This window comes from Vigna unguiculata, chromosome 4 (assembly GCF_037176805.1).
Source record: "Vigna unguiculata cultivar grain cowpea cultivar isolate G323 ecotype 2 chromosome 4, ASM3717680v1, whole genome shotgun sequence".
In the NCBI taxonomy this organism is placed as follows: domain Eukaryota; kingdom Viridiplantae; phylum Streptophyta; class Magnoliopsida; order Fabales; family Fabaceae; genus Vigna; species Vigna unguiculata.
The window spans coordinates 3,342,548-3,357,077 of NC_140795.1; the positions used below are offsets into that span (position 1 = coordinate 3,342,548).

The window sequence follows — 14,530 nt, forward strand, 5'->3', positions numbered from 1 at the left end:
AAAAATAATTAAATCCACGCATTTCTAAATATGAAAAACTAAATTGGTATAAAATTTAAAAATAAACTATTTTCAAAATTTACTGAAAGGACAAAAACATATTTAATTCTAAAATAAAAACCGAGATGTAAAAAATGTAATAATTAATCTTCTCAAAACTTTACAAATGATGGGGCATGCCATGAGACCCTTATTCTTTTTATGTCATTTTCAAATTAAAATATGAAGATATATAATCATATATACTTAGAAAAAGGTGAGAAAAATAGGGAAATGAGAAAAGCAAAATTGGACCATTCAGGTATTCAATAATTACTTGCACTCATTAAGCACATTATTCTACTCAACTATTGCACGTGTAAACGTTTTAGGTTTATATATATATATATATATATATATATATATATATATATATATATATATATATATATATATTTCTTTTCTCTTTTTTCTATATACAATCTCATTAGGAAGGGACCCATTAAGCATGTCTACAACACAGTTTTACTATCTGCAAGTCCCTTTGATTTTTTTTTTCTGATTTTGATTATATTTGACACCATTTTTATTTCTGTTACTCATATTTCTGATATTTAAGATCATGATTCCACAGTGAGAATCATGTACCTTGATATCATGAAAATATTGAAATAAACAATTAACTTATAGTTGATGTAAAAATCTATTATATATATTGAATGTGAAGTGATATATATATATATATATATATATATATATATATATATATATATATATATATATATATATATATATATATATATATATATATAGAATTAGTGTGGCAGAAACTGTGAATGAAGGGTTGATAAATATAAAATAAGAGAATAGTGGAAATGAAAGAGCACAGTAACCTTGCATGCAAGCAATATGCAACTCAATGTTGGAAAACCTTAACGACAAAGAGAGCTTCCAACTTCCACACAGTAAGTTCTAAAGTCAAGATAGCAATGAATACCCTTTTTCTCTTCTTCTTCTTCTTCTTCTTCTTCTATTCTCTCCATTAATATGAATCTTTCATTCACACAGTTACAATTATGCAGAAAATCCATGGTAGCTGCTATGTATGATATGTAGAATGATGCAGAAGGTGTGGGGAATGTTGCCTTGGCTCGAGAGATGATGATGATGTATGTGATGTGCTGTGTCCATGTCATGTCATGTCATGCATGCATTCAATGGCAATGATTGTGAGTGTTTCTCGGACCAGGCTTCATTCCCCTCACTCCCTCGTCTCTTCTTCTTCTCATTCTTTTCTTCATGCACTAACTGCACATTGCATGCATATATATATATATATATATATATATATATATATATATATATATATATATATATGCTCATTCTCTCTTCTTATTCCAAGATTCTCATAGTCTCTATTATGTATAAAATTATTGTAAACTTTATTATGTGCGTGATTATTTGAAGTACATTGAAAACACATGAAAGTTTGTCATGTTGTAATTATGTTTGCAGAAGAAAAAGGGTATTGTATTGTTTCCTAAACAAATTGGAACACAGGTATATATGATACTATATATAGTTTTTGTTATTGAGCTCATTTCACTGTGCAAGTCATGCTATATTAGTTATTTTTTCATCGCTATATTAATCATCCTATCTATTTCTTACCATAGTTATCTCTTTTTAACTAGTGATTTCATATGTATCTGAATTATATATACATCCAGATTATACACAGCATGCATAGTTGTGATTAGATTCGGTTTTGGAGTTAAAGTTTAGGGTTTTGTCCTATTAAAAAAAATTATATTTCTGGTCAATTTTGTTTTCATTTTTTTTAGAAAATACTTACAAATTTTATTGTGAAAAAAAATTTGTAAGAAATTGCTATGCAAAATATTTTGTATAAAACATTTTTCACAACAAATTTTGTAGAAAATACTTACAAATTTTATAATTTTGTAAAAAATTATTACCCACAAAAACAATTATCTGCCAATTAAATTTTATAGAAAAATTAATAGAAAAAAGTCTTTTCTTATAATTTTTTTAACAAATTTTTAAGAGAAATATAATTTAATATAAAAATTTCTAATAATTAGTTTTAAAAACCTGCAAAATGAATAAGATGAATAAAAAAATCTGTGATATAAATTATGTATTTCCAGCCCATTTTATAAAATAATAATTATTTTAAAAAGTAAAATAATATTATTTTTAAACGTAATTTATATTTTTTCATATAAAATCAATACACCCAAATTTTAGATTTAAGTTCAATAATTTGACTTCTAATCGAAGATAATTTGATTATGAGATTTCTAAAATTGATTTAAAGAGTTTTTCGTAATATTTTATTTTTAAATTATTTTAAAGGGAACTAGAATGGTATATTTATTCAAAAAAGAAAATTATAACCTTTAAAAAAATTAAATCAGTTGATTGATAAAAAATTTAAATAATTGACCCATTTGATAACTCTAAATTTATACACTAGTTCAAACTACGTTCCAAGATAAATACCTAGTCCTTATGAAATGAAAGCAATATCTTCTAGCATTTATATTTAAAATACTCTTGTGACCTTATTAATATTTATTTACTGTTAGAATTAAAGAGTAATTAATAATTTAATACGTGATTTATTTATAAATATACATTAACTAAATTAGAATTTTAAAATATGAAAGATGGATTCCTTGCAAGGTATTTTTAATTAACAGTATAACTGGAAATATTATTACAATTCTATTTAAAAATATGATTAACTATACTTTAACATCTAAACAAATCAAATTAAAAATAAAAATAAAGCATAAGTGTTGAATGAGATAACAATTTCTCACATTTACATCAAAATATAACTGTTCTGCGTTGTTATTAATAAGCATTTTTCACATGTTTTTATTCGTCTTTCTATATATATATATATATATATATATATATATATATATATATATATATATATATATATATATATTTACCAAATCAATCAAATATTCAAATATACTTGTCTTCTTTTTTTTTTTCACATTTCTATATTATCAAACAACAAACCATTCCATTTTATTGTTTACAAATTTATCTTATTTTTTCAACTTCTTTCTTTATTATTTCCATTTTTCTACCTTCAAACCTAAATTGTCCCACAATTTGTTGTAAAATGACAAATTGATAATAAGTAGTTAACTCACTTTGTGGGTTGAATTTGACCCACCAAAATCATACAAAATAGAATTAATGAAAATAATCTCCCTTAGTTTTTTAAATTCCTATAATTTACTGAGTAATGTAGATTTACTAAATATTAATGTTGGTTGATGACTACAAATGTTTCATGAGGAAAATCCTTCTAAAAAGTAATAAAAAAATATAAAGTCTTGAATAGTGAACTAATATGTAAAGTAATAAAGTCAACTCAATTGAGACAAGTTAGAATCATAATAAAATTAGGGTAACTTAATTAATAAGTGTTACGTTGGATGAATTCAACCATATAATTTGTAACGTATTTTTTTTTTTACTTAACTAAATTAACCTACTTTTTCTTATCGGCAAAATAAAATTAACCTACTTTATTATTTATATATAATATTACTAAGTTACTAATTTCTTAAAATAAATAGTATTATTATTATTTTTTTTAATTTTATAATCTAAAATTCAAGTTATAACAAATAAACTTATATAAGAAACTCCGCCACAGAATCGCAATTAATACATTCCGATCTTAACCCATAAGAAAAGCAAGGTATCGAAAACAAACAATCTGAACACATAAATTGCAGAGGAAGGAGCAAGAAAGAACACGTGAAGCAGAAGAAGACATGGCGTTGCAGTGGTTGATACTCACATACGTGGTCGCGGCTGAGGCTGCGGTGGCCATTGTGCTAACGCTTCCGACACCCAAACTTCTCAGGAACCGTTTGGCTTCTCTCGTTTCCCTCATTCTTCAACCCGCGCTTTTCATCGTCCCCTTTGCGGGGTTCCACCTCCTAGGTACGCTTTTCCTTCTTTTCTTCAAATGGGTCTCTTTAATTTCATCTTCCAACAACTGGGTTTGTAGCAAAATCTTTATTTTTCACTTATTGATTCATGGGTTGGTGGTTGCCAATTGTTGCAGTTGCTCTTTATTTTGGGGTTTGTAGATGATCACCCTTTTGGGTGTTTCTTGGGTGGTGAAAATTTTGAATCTTTTTCACTTCTCTCTTTGGGGTAGATTGTGTTGTCGAGAGTTAGATTTGGAGCTAGCATAAGGGTCTCTTCCCTCGTAACTTGAAAAATCAAGATTTGAAATCCTCTTTGGAAGGTTTTTTGCAAATTAAGTCAAATCCTGCCTCTAACATGATTGTCTTCAAAGGACAATACCAATAGGAAACAAAAATAATTGGGAGCTTGAAAATGGCTTAGATGAGTTTTTTTTTTTTAGTGTTGGTTGTGTGCTCTTAGTTTATATGTTTCGTTGGAGATCCATTGGATAATTGTGTGGGATCTAGTGTTGGTTTTCGTGATTTTGGATCTGTGGTTGTTTTGTAGATATATACTGGAAGAATGAGCATCGGTTGATGTGTACCTCTGAAGTTTGCACTGCTGCGGAGAGGGATCGATATGAGAAATCTGTAAGTATTTCTTGTGGATGTTAAGATTGATTAATTGGGGAGTTTATGTTTTGCTTTGTAAATTGTAGTCACTGAGTTTTTTATACTTTACATAAACTTGTGATTGTTTTGGTTGATACCGACAAGGATCATTTCATAATTTGAGATATATTAGTTTCAAATTCAGAGCAATCTAGTGAATATTGGATGGAAATATAACTTTATAAGCTATTGGTGATGAAAGGTTTTGTTCCATGATTTACATTGTTTGCGAAGTCTGAATTGTAGTTTAAAGGATTTATTTGACTTTCAGCTGCTTATCATCGATCGCTTCAAATGATTTTACGAGTCTGAATGTTGCAAAATTAAAAGCAGAACGTGTCGAAAATCAATTGTTGAGGATAACTGGAAACCTCTATATGGATTCTACTATCATTATTTTCAGTTTTACTTTGTCCTTGTACCTCATTACTTTCTTATCTATTTCTTTTATCCTCTCCAATCTTCATCTCATTTTTTTTTCTTCTATTTAAAATTTCTAGTCCTTTTGGATTATGGCTTACTCCCAAACTTTCAGCATGTTCTTTGCAACATCTTTATATCATTGTTCTCATGGTTTTAGCTTTATTTATGTGAAGTTTTTTTCTCCGTGGACTATCCTTTGATAACCGAATGTCTCCAGCTGCATTTTTTATTGCCCTTCACTTTGCCTGAACACTTTAGGTTACACAGTTTTCAATGACCTTAACAATGCCATTTTAGGTTTAAGCTGTTGGTGGCTAATGCAAGAAGTTACACTCTTGTTTTTACTTTGCGTCCTTCCATTGTGATTTAATCTTTTTATTCAACTTTATCTTGTTAGCTGTATATAATTTTTTTGTTCTGTCACGTGTTTCCCTAGCCTAGTGGGCCAGAAACTGTCTTGTCACTGTGTACTTAACCTTGACATTATTTTCCTTCTTGAACAATCTTGATTTCTAAATCACCATTTTTAACCCCCGTAGCACATAAAGCATATTCCTCAGGTTCTTGCAGAATTTTTCTATAATTTGTTTTAATTGTGCAACCATTTTGCACTGATGGCGAACATATTTACTTACTATTTTGTTAAACTTTCGTGTACACTCATCAAGACAAAATGCTTTCTTCATTATTAATTTTCTTCTCGGAATATTGTTGATTGCTTTAGGGGTTCCCCCTTTACACCTTAGAAGTATGTTGCTTTAAATGAATGAACTTTTTTTATCTGAGTTGTAAAATATCAAAATATTGTGTTGCTATGCTAGTGAATTGTAAATACTCATTTTTGTTTATGCTACAAATGATGATTTTAGGGTTAGAAACTGAATGTATAAGCTAAGTTTTTTCCAGCATTTGGCTGTTATGATTTTTATTTAAAGCTGAGTTGCTGTTGCCTGGCCATATTTATTAACAAGTTCAAATGTATTTGGGTTTTGTGATTGCATGAACTATTAAAATATAGGAGCAATTTTGTCTAAGCAGCTTATAAGACTGAAAGGATAACTAAAACGTGTGTCAACATATTAAAGCACACTCAATGACACTTTTGGTTCATCATTCAAAGTCATGTTTAAGATAAAACGTTACCGTTTATGAAAGTAAACCAAATTAATGTTTTTATTCCAACCCCTTGGTACAGTCATCAATTGCAACAAACTGTCAATGGTATTAGAGTATTACATGATAGACTTTATCATTATAAAAATTATCAATGAATTAAAGTTTGCAAATTTTGAGTTGGACAAGATTTTTATTAGAAAGTTTGTACTTTCTAAAAATGAAATTATCAAACAGTTTTGTGATTTGAAAATTTCATTATTTTCTTTGAAGGGCTATTTTTGGTAATGTCTTAAAACTACACTAAACCAGTTGATTGAATTGGTACGACCATAAATTGGTTGTGTACTTGGTTTGAACATCAGAATTATCTTGTTCTACCAAAAAATTAATGCAATATTAGCTTGAAGAGTAGGTTTGATTTTTAAAACATTAATGCTAAGGATCTTATCAATAGTTATTAAACCCAGACTTCTTTAGTTAAAACATTAGATCAATAGGTCATTGGTTTACGTGATGACTAAAGATTCATTGGTCAATCCACATACGAACATTAATCAGCAAAACCTGAATATTGATTCATCTTTATATGATAACATAATTTTTAATTTAGATTTATTTCTTATTGATTTCTATAGTTAAAAAATATTTTCCTTTTAGTCCCTTTACTTAGAAAATTTCCTTTCAGTCCGTACACATCTTTTTTAAGTATGTGTTTAGGGACTAAAGGATATAAAAACTTAAAGGAAGTTTATGTAATCATAGGGACCAAAATGAGCAATTATAGTACGGTTCAAAATGCAATAGAGAAGATGAGGTATAGGTATATTAGCAATATATTTACCATGACATTTGCAAAGTAAATTAAATGAGTATAGATTCTGTATCACCATGTGAGCAATAACTTCTGTCCCCGTAATGCTATTTGTTATTGACTTTACTAGCACAGTCTAAAACTCTACTGTCATACCATCTTAAAGTTTCTTAAACAGCACTTTGAAAGGTTGTGAGATTGTGAACTGTGATGTGAGAAGATGAAGTTTAGTTCGATACCCTTGCATGTTTTACCTTTTAAGGGGAAAAAATGTTGTTTTGTTTTACTTGGACCAAAGTTTGTTTTCTATATTGTTTGAACTACACAACTCTTAGACTTAATATCTCTCACAGAGTAAAATACCTTCACATTGTTGACTTGACTCATTGACCATATTTTGTGGTGTTGCACAGATATACAAAGCTCAGAGGAATGTAATCCTGTGCATCACATCAATTCTTCTTTACTGGTAAAATAAGAATTTTACATTTAAATGGTTCTTTGGGAATGGAATTATGGAGTGATTGAATGCATGTGTATGTGGTGACAGGTCTATCAGCCGTATTTGCAAGTATCAGAAGGATGTGGAGAGTATGGAGGAAGTGGAGAAGAGATACAAGTCCCAGTAGATATTTGTAGTCATGGATAGTGGTGGAGTCTAGTAATAGTAGTGTCTATGGACATGCCAACATGATGTACTAAATTTTCAAATTCCAATCTTTCTTTATTATGCAGTTTGGGATGTGTTTTTGACTTCTATGTTGTTTAATGCTTTTTAGCCTATATCAGGGAAATATTTTTCTTTTAATGTTAAGAGTGTGTTTGGTTTCGGTGGGAAAATTTTGAGAATTGTTTTTGCCACTTCTCAAACTTTATTTTAGTAAAAGTAAAGATGTTCTGTTTTTGTTTGGTAAGATTGATTATGGCTTTAAGTGATAGAAGTAACACTTGGACTGGGTTAACCAAATTGCACTATATTTGGAATCTTTATATATTTTTTTTTTAATTTTTGGTAAAATTTAAGAATCACATGCTAAAGTTTGAAAACTTATTTAATCCTTTTATTGATCTGCACTTCTCATTTTTCAGCAAATTTAACGTTTCTCCTAAATTTTCATAGATAATGAATGTCAAAAAAGTAAATTTAAATGGACTTAACAGAGATTATTTTGAGTCTGACAGCAAAAGATTATGACAGCCAATTTGTTTCTAATATAAAACAATCAGAGTAATTAATGTTAACACTAAGACTATATTGTTTTAAAAAAATCTTAAACTAGTTCCTCTGATTTCAACGTTTTGGTTTAAAATATGTTCGAAATTCCATTCTAGAATATGAAAACTAGAATGCTTGAAGTTCATATTCACTCCTGATTTTGAGAACGAAACTGCAGTCCTAGAAAATAGTTCTGAGTCAATTAAACTCATAAAATCAAAAGGCAGGAAGCACGCGTGGTTGAAAAAGTTGAGACCAGAAAATCTGGTAAATGAAATTTCATACCATGACTTATTAAGCAGTGTTTGCACAACCTAAACGCCAAATTTTCAAACGTGTCGGTGCAAAATTTTCATTTGTGGACTTATCTTACGCCTGCAAACTCATTCAGCAGTAACATAACATTTATTTTATTCACTCACAACCACCTTTTATTTTCTCCAACAAGGACACAGCTTTCATCCTACGAAACATATTTAATACACTCACTTGTCTAAGTTTAATTTACAACGTTAACTTGATCGTTCATATTTAAATTTTGTGTTACACATAGTTTGTGTTTGTGTTTGTGTCTGTTCTGAGTGTGAATGCAGAGACATGTTCCCATTTTGCACCACACCAGATAGTTCAGTTCCACTGTTACATCACATGCTTCACATTCTCAATCTTCCCATTCCTACTGCATTTCAAATGGTAAAATCATTTCAAACTTAGTGCTATTCACACTAAACAAACACCTACTGCAAGTTTTTGAATTTGGATCCAGACATGTTCTATCACATGTTATCTCAAACTAACCGGTTTGAGTTGTACAAAAGAATGTTAGATAGATAACATATTAAAGGATTAAATGTTTTAATCATTGAAAAAAAATAATTTTGATTTTTTTAAAAAATAATTTTTTAACAACTAAATTTTGACGACTTTTTCTTACAATCTGAGATGACATCTTCTTAGTGACTTCCCAATTTCTCATTTTCTCATTTTTTTTTATATTCCAAAATTACTTAAAAGATTCCACCTCAAATTGTAAAAAAAAATTGTCAAAAATTTAGTTGTCAAAATATTTATTTATTTTTTCTGTCAATCTTGTCAACTTTGTTAAAGCTATACAGTCACTGTAAAAAAATAAAATAAACAAAATGAGCCTGATAATTTTTTTTCTTCAATTTTCATTACTTTGAAATAGTTATTTTCAGACTTGTTTTCTTAAAGAAGTAAAACTTGCATGCAACTAACTGATTAAGTATTTTTAATATTATTTTGAAAATAAAATTAAAGTTTATTTTACTAGTGAAATAATTTAAACTATAGTAATAAATAACTATACAGATAAGATAAAATTATATATTTAATAAAATAAATACAGTATAATTTTTTAAATTTTAACAATGCATTTATTAAAATTAAAAACATCATATTTACTGATTCTTTAAAACAGCATTAAAATACAGATAAAAATGAAATTATATTCCAAACTCAAACTCCTCTTATTAAAAGAAATTCAAAAAAACTAAATGCAGCAATAACTGCATCATTAGGAAAACCCTTGCATCTCTGGTCAATGTTAACCATTAACAACAACAATTGCTTCCTCATTATAAAATAGTTTTTCATATTTTATAATTTTTTACATAAATATTTTTATGAAATTTAATAAACCAATAAAAAAATGTAAAAAAATAAAACTCATCTCTTATAAACTTCTATAGAAATTTTACAAGAAAATATTTACTTTTAATGAGGAGAATTTCACCATAGAGAATCATTCTTCATAATTTAATTTAACTTTTGTCTTTGAATACAAAGTTGTCTGTAAAAGAAACACTAGAAGATTTGTGTTGCATGAGTTGCTTAAACAATGAGTTTACGTGTTTTTTGACTGAAAAACCAATACAAAATGATTGTGACTTTAATACATGTAATAATTATCCATCAATCTAGATGAAATGTAAAGGTTCGTAATATTTTTTGAAATTATTTAGTATCGATAACGTGTGAGTGATGCTAAAGTCAAAATATTCAAATTACACCAATTCCTAATTTTAAATAAAACTTCATGTATACTTTTCCTTCTCCATATTAGGAAATAAATTTCTGTTTGTGTTATATTTTATTCGGGTAAAAGGTATAATTTATTAAATATTTTTATAATCTAAATAAAATATAATATTATTAAAAATTCAATATTTAAAAAATTATTTAATATTAAATAATAGTAAAAAACTCCAATTTACATAACTTTAAAACATAGTAACACATAAATTAGTGATAAAACAGAGATAAAAATGGGACAAATATTTATATATTTATTTTTACATTAAATATTACTTATATTTATATTGATACTCATAAATGAAATTTCTATAAACATTAATTAATTATATATATATATATATATATATATATATATATATATATATATATTAAATCCATGTGTTTTCTGTAAAGGGTTTAATGAGTTCAAATATTACGTCAAACACAAATTTATTTGTCATTCTTCCTCCTGTGAAATAAATATTCATAAAAACTGATTTCGTAACGAAGTAATGTTTTATATTTATAATTTGTTATTCTAAATTGCTTTTCAAATGGAATGATTTATCTTTAAAGTTGAATATAAAGTTTTATGCGAATGTTTTTCGTCAAAACAATTTTTTTTATTATCAATTATAATTAAATTGAAGTTTAGTGGTAAAACTTCTACTTAAAAATAATCAAACATTTATATGTTTTTAGTTTATGTAAAATGAGTTATTTTTTATATTGTTTCTTGTAGTTTTTTTTTTATATTCCATTCTTATAAAATTTTAAATTAATGTTTTAAATTTTTATACAATATGTGGATTTTGGTTTTAGTAAAACATTTCTTTTCAATTAATTTCTCTAAAATTTAAATAAACATCTGTGGTCTCTAGTATTTACTTAAAATAGATAAAGCAAATTTATTTTAAAAATATAATTTTATAAAGTGTCATTATATTATGATACTAATACGTGTTACTCGAAATAACCATTTGTCTTTTTATTTAACTCTCTCTAATTTTTATTAAGACTAAAAGGGTATTTAAATGTATCTTAATAAAATTATTTTTTACTAGAAAATAAAACGTGAAACTAAAAACATTGTGAGTATATAATCACAATGTTTTTATATAGGATTAGTATATTGTGTTTCCTCTAATATATAAACATGTCTAACTCAAAAATTAAGATTAGTAGAAAACTTTTTTAAAAAGGAAAAACTAAATATAGAAAAGCTCTTATTGTGCTCTTCTCAAAAGATCAAAAGAGTTACTTAGAAAAATATATATTATAATTTATAACAACTCTTTTTTCTTTTCTTCAAAGCTCGTCAAATTGAATACCTAATTAGTTTCCAATTCATACTTCAAAAAGCTTTGATTCCACACTTCAACAATGTCTTTCTCTTAAATTGAAGAGACTCTTAACTTAGAATAACATTTGCCAACAAAAAGTTTTGAAGAAAAAACATCTAAAGCTTCAATTCAAAATATTTTAAAATAATTTCATACCACATAATCAAATAATTTCATACTCATGATCTTACCAAAGATTTCAAACTAAACCATGACCTAAAAAAAATACCTAAAGTTTTGGCTTTTGTTCTAGCTTTATATACCATAGCTACTACTCTAGTTTTACAATAATTTCTTCATTCAGGCACTGTTCCTTCCTTATCATCACCACCTAATCACATGTTATTTCAAAAGAAAGTTGTCACTCATTTTCTTTCCGAATGACACATTTCAAGCTCAAGTTAAAGAAATAATTAAATTATATGTCCAAAATTAAGGCGTATAATTATTAATGGTACAAGAATGAAATGAAGAACAAGAAAAAAAAAATGGTGTAAATAGATATATATTTCCTTTTGGTTAATTGATGAAACCATGTAGTGAAGTTGTTGAATATGATAGAACAAAGTAGAAGCCAAAGATTTTCTATTGAAAAAAAGTTGTTTAACATCGTTTGACGACCATTTGACAATTTGTATAAAGATAAAATAGTCTTAACAAAAGTTAATTTTTATATTTTTAGAAAAAAAAAAAAGTAAACAATTATGAGAGACAGTGTCACATGATTGTAAAAAAAAAGAATGATATCAAAATACCAGTATCATTTTCTATTACATTTTTTTTACTATTATATTAAAATATTTTGAAGAAATGACACTGAAAAATTTAACAAAAATCCAAAATTCACAGCAAGATATGAATGAAATATGTCATTCTCACAATTATTGTGATATACAAAAAGAATAATTTGTATTTCCCTATCTACTTTTGGATTCTTGGAATCCCATGCCATGACACAGATTGTAGAGATGCAATCTTTAGGCAAAAAAAAATGTTACACATAATGATTAAAGACAAAACTTGTAATGAAGAAATAAGAAGCAGCCTAATGAAGTTAAAATGATCTCTTAACATTCTTGTAATCTGAGTCTATGCATTCCAATTCAGCCCTGTAAGGGTTCATCAACTTGAGAAGTTCTGTGGCTTTCTCCTTGGTTTCTTCACCACAACCAACCTGCAACACCAGCAAGAGCTTCTGAAAGGCACCAACTTGAAGGGCCTCAACAATGCTTCTTCCTTCATCTTTTTCTCCAAACTTGCACAATTTCCAAAGGGCAGAGACAGAATAGTCTGTGCTCAAAGGTGAAACTCTCAGAATTTTCTTCACCAGAAGAGGAACTGTTAGATCATTCCCACATGCTATGTTTCTTCCTTCTTCAGAGGTAAATAGAGAATCCAAAATGGCCAAAGCCTTCTCATACCTGCTCTTGTCTGAGTCAATGAGAATCTCAAGCAAAGAAGAAACCAAACCCAGTTCAACAAATGAAAATTTCATTTTCTCACTGGAATTTGAAGATGATGATGATGATGAGACCAAGTACCAAACCACCCTCAATGAGGCCTTTGTGATGGTTGGACTAATTTTCTTGTTGATGAACTCCACCAAGAGTTCATTCACCCCTTCAATCTGTGACAAGGCCTCAACATGCTGCACATCACCAAAGGAAAGAAGCTCTGATAATGCCACAATGGATTTCTCTTTCCCTGAGAGATCTTGGTGCTTCAAGAACCAAACCATGCACCTCAGAGAAGCCAGAGATCCCAGGCACTTGTGTGCCTCAAGTTGAAGTGGAAACATCCAATTCAGTGCTGACAAAATCTCCTCAAGAACCACCACGTTTCTCTCCACTGAGTCATTGGCAAATGCATCAAACGATGAAGCCAATGCCACAGGTGCCCCATTCTCCACTATGCACCTCTTGTTCCTCTCACTCTCCCCACCCCATTTCCTCATTTTCTGCACCAATTCAACACAGCCATATTGGTCCAAACGCCTTGCTGAGTTCTTCACCTGCATCAGAAGCTCAGCAACCTCAATTGGGCTGATTGGTATTCTTGGTGTTGGAATCCTCTCCACCCCGTGTTGCCTATTCTCCACACACCAATCTTGGATCATTATCCTGAGAGAATGGTTTGGAATCATGTCGAAGTTTCTCACAACCTGGTTGGTAACTGGACATGTGATGTTCCCTTCTTCGAACCACCTCTCCACATTCTCCCTGTCGTAGGTTATCCCAGTCGACAGCGTCACAGGATCCTTCATCATGTCGAGAGAAATTGGACACCTGAAGGAGTTCGGAACCACCAACTCCATCATCGGTTTCCCACCTTTTTTGTGCTTGCTGTTTCCCTTCCTCCTTCTCCATCCCAACACCATCTCTAGCAACCTGAATATAGAAGCCAAAACTGTTTCTGCAATTTGAATTGAGGTTTCTGGTGAAAGAATATTCAATGATCTTCAAAAGGGTTTGCTCGTGTAGTTATATATTACAGAGAATCACAGAGATATATGTCATGTCTCATGTGTGAGTTGTGATATATATGTATAAGAACAGGGTCGGGGTCCTTGGTTTCATACACAGGAATCAGTGTGTTCAAAGTTAGACCCAAGAAAATAGTATTCTAAGAGAGAAGCATTCAAACTGAATAGAGAGAGAGAAAGTTAATGTGTTGTTGCATATTAGGAAGAAGGAGTTAGGATTTGAATATTGACCATTGAAGATTTGAAGAAATTTTGAGAATAGACATAACCGTCAAAAGAGGAGAACGGGTAAAAGAAAAAAATGAAAACAGAAGAGAAGACCTAAGCAACACAATTTTTTGTTTTGGTTTAGACTCGGTGACACACGCTTTCTACTAGGACATTAGACAAACACAACACGGACGTTGTTACTCTGCTACGCGCCATTACCCTTTATGTTCTTCTAAAAATTCTATTTTTCTTTTGTGTCCTCAAATTTTG

General features: G+C 28.8%; 1 protein-coding gene and 1 pseudogene across 1 annotated transcript; one reads left to right on the top strand and one right to left on the bottom strand.

Annotated features, from left to right (window-relative positions):
- The first annotated feature begins 3,692 nt into the window (after positions 1-3,692).
- LOC114180957 (B-cell receptor-associated-like protein) lies at positions 3,693-7,812 on the top strand. The gene is made up of 4 exons (XM_028067255.2): positions 3,693-3,981; positions 4,519-4,601; positions 7,386-7,441; positions 7,523-7,812. The coding sequence occupies exons 1-4, from the start codon at positions 3,810-3,812 to the stop codon at positions 7,599-7,601; spliced, it is 390 nt and encodes a 129-aa protein (XP_027923056.1). The 5' UTR covers positions 3,693-3,809; the 3' UTR covers positions 7,602-7,812.
- Positions 7,813-12,424: 4,612 nt separating this feature from the next.
- LOC114181064 (U-box domain-containing protein 21 pseudogene) lies at positions 12,425-14,326 on the bottom strand (annotated as a pseudogene).
- Positions 14,327-14,530: the final 204 nt, after the last annotated feature.

Coding starts and splice junctions, on each gene's coding strand:
- LOC114180957 (XM_028067255.2), top strand. CDS start 3,810: ATGGCGTTGCAGTGGTTGATACTCACATACGTGGTCGCGGCTGAGGCT. Junction 3,982..4,518: donor TGCGGGGTTCCACCTCCTAG/GTACGCTTTTCC, acceptor GTTGTTTTGTAG/ATATATACTGGAAGAATGAG. Junction 7,442..7,522: donor ACATCAATTCTTCTTTACTG/GTAAAATAAGAA, acceptor ATGTGGTGACAG/GTCTATCAGCCGTATTTGCA.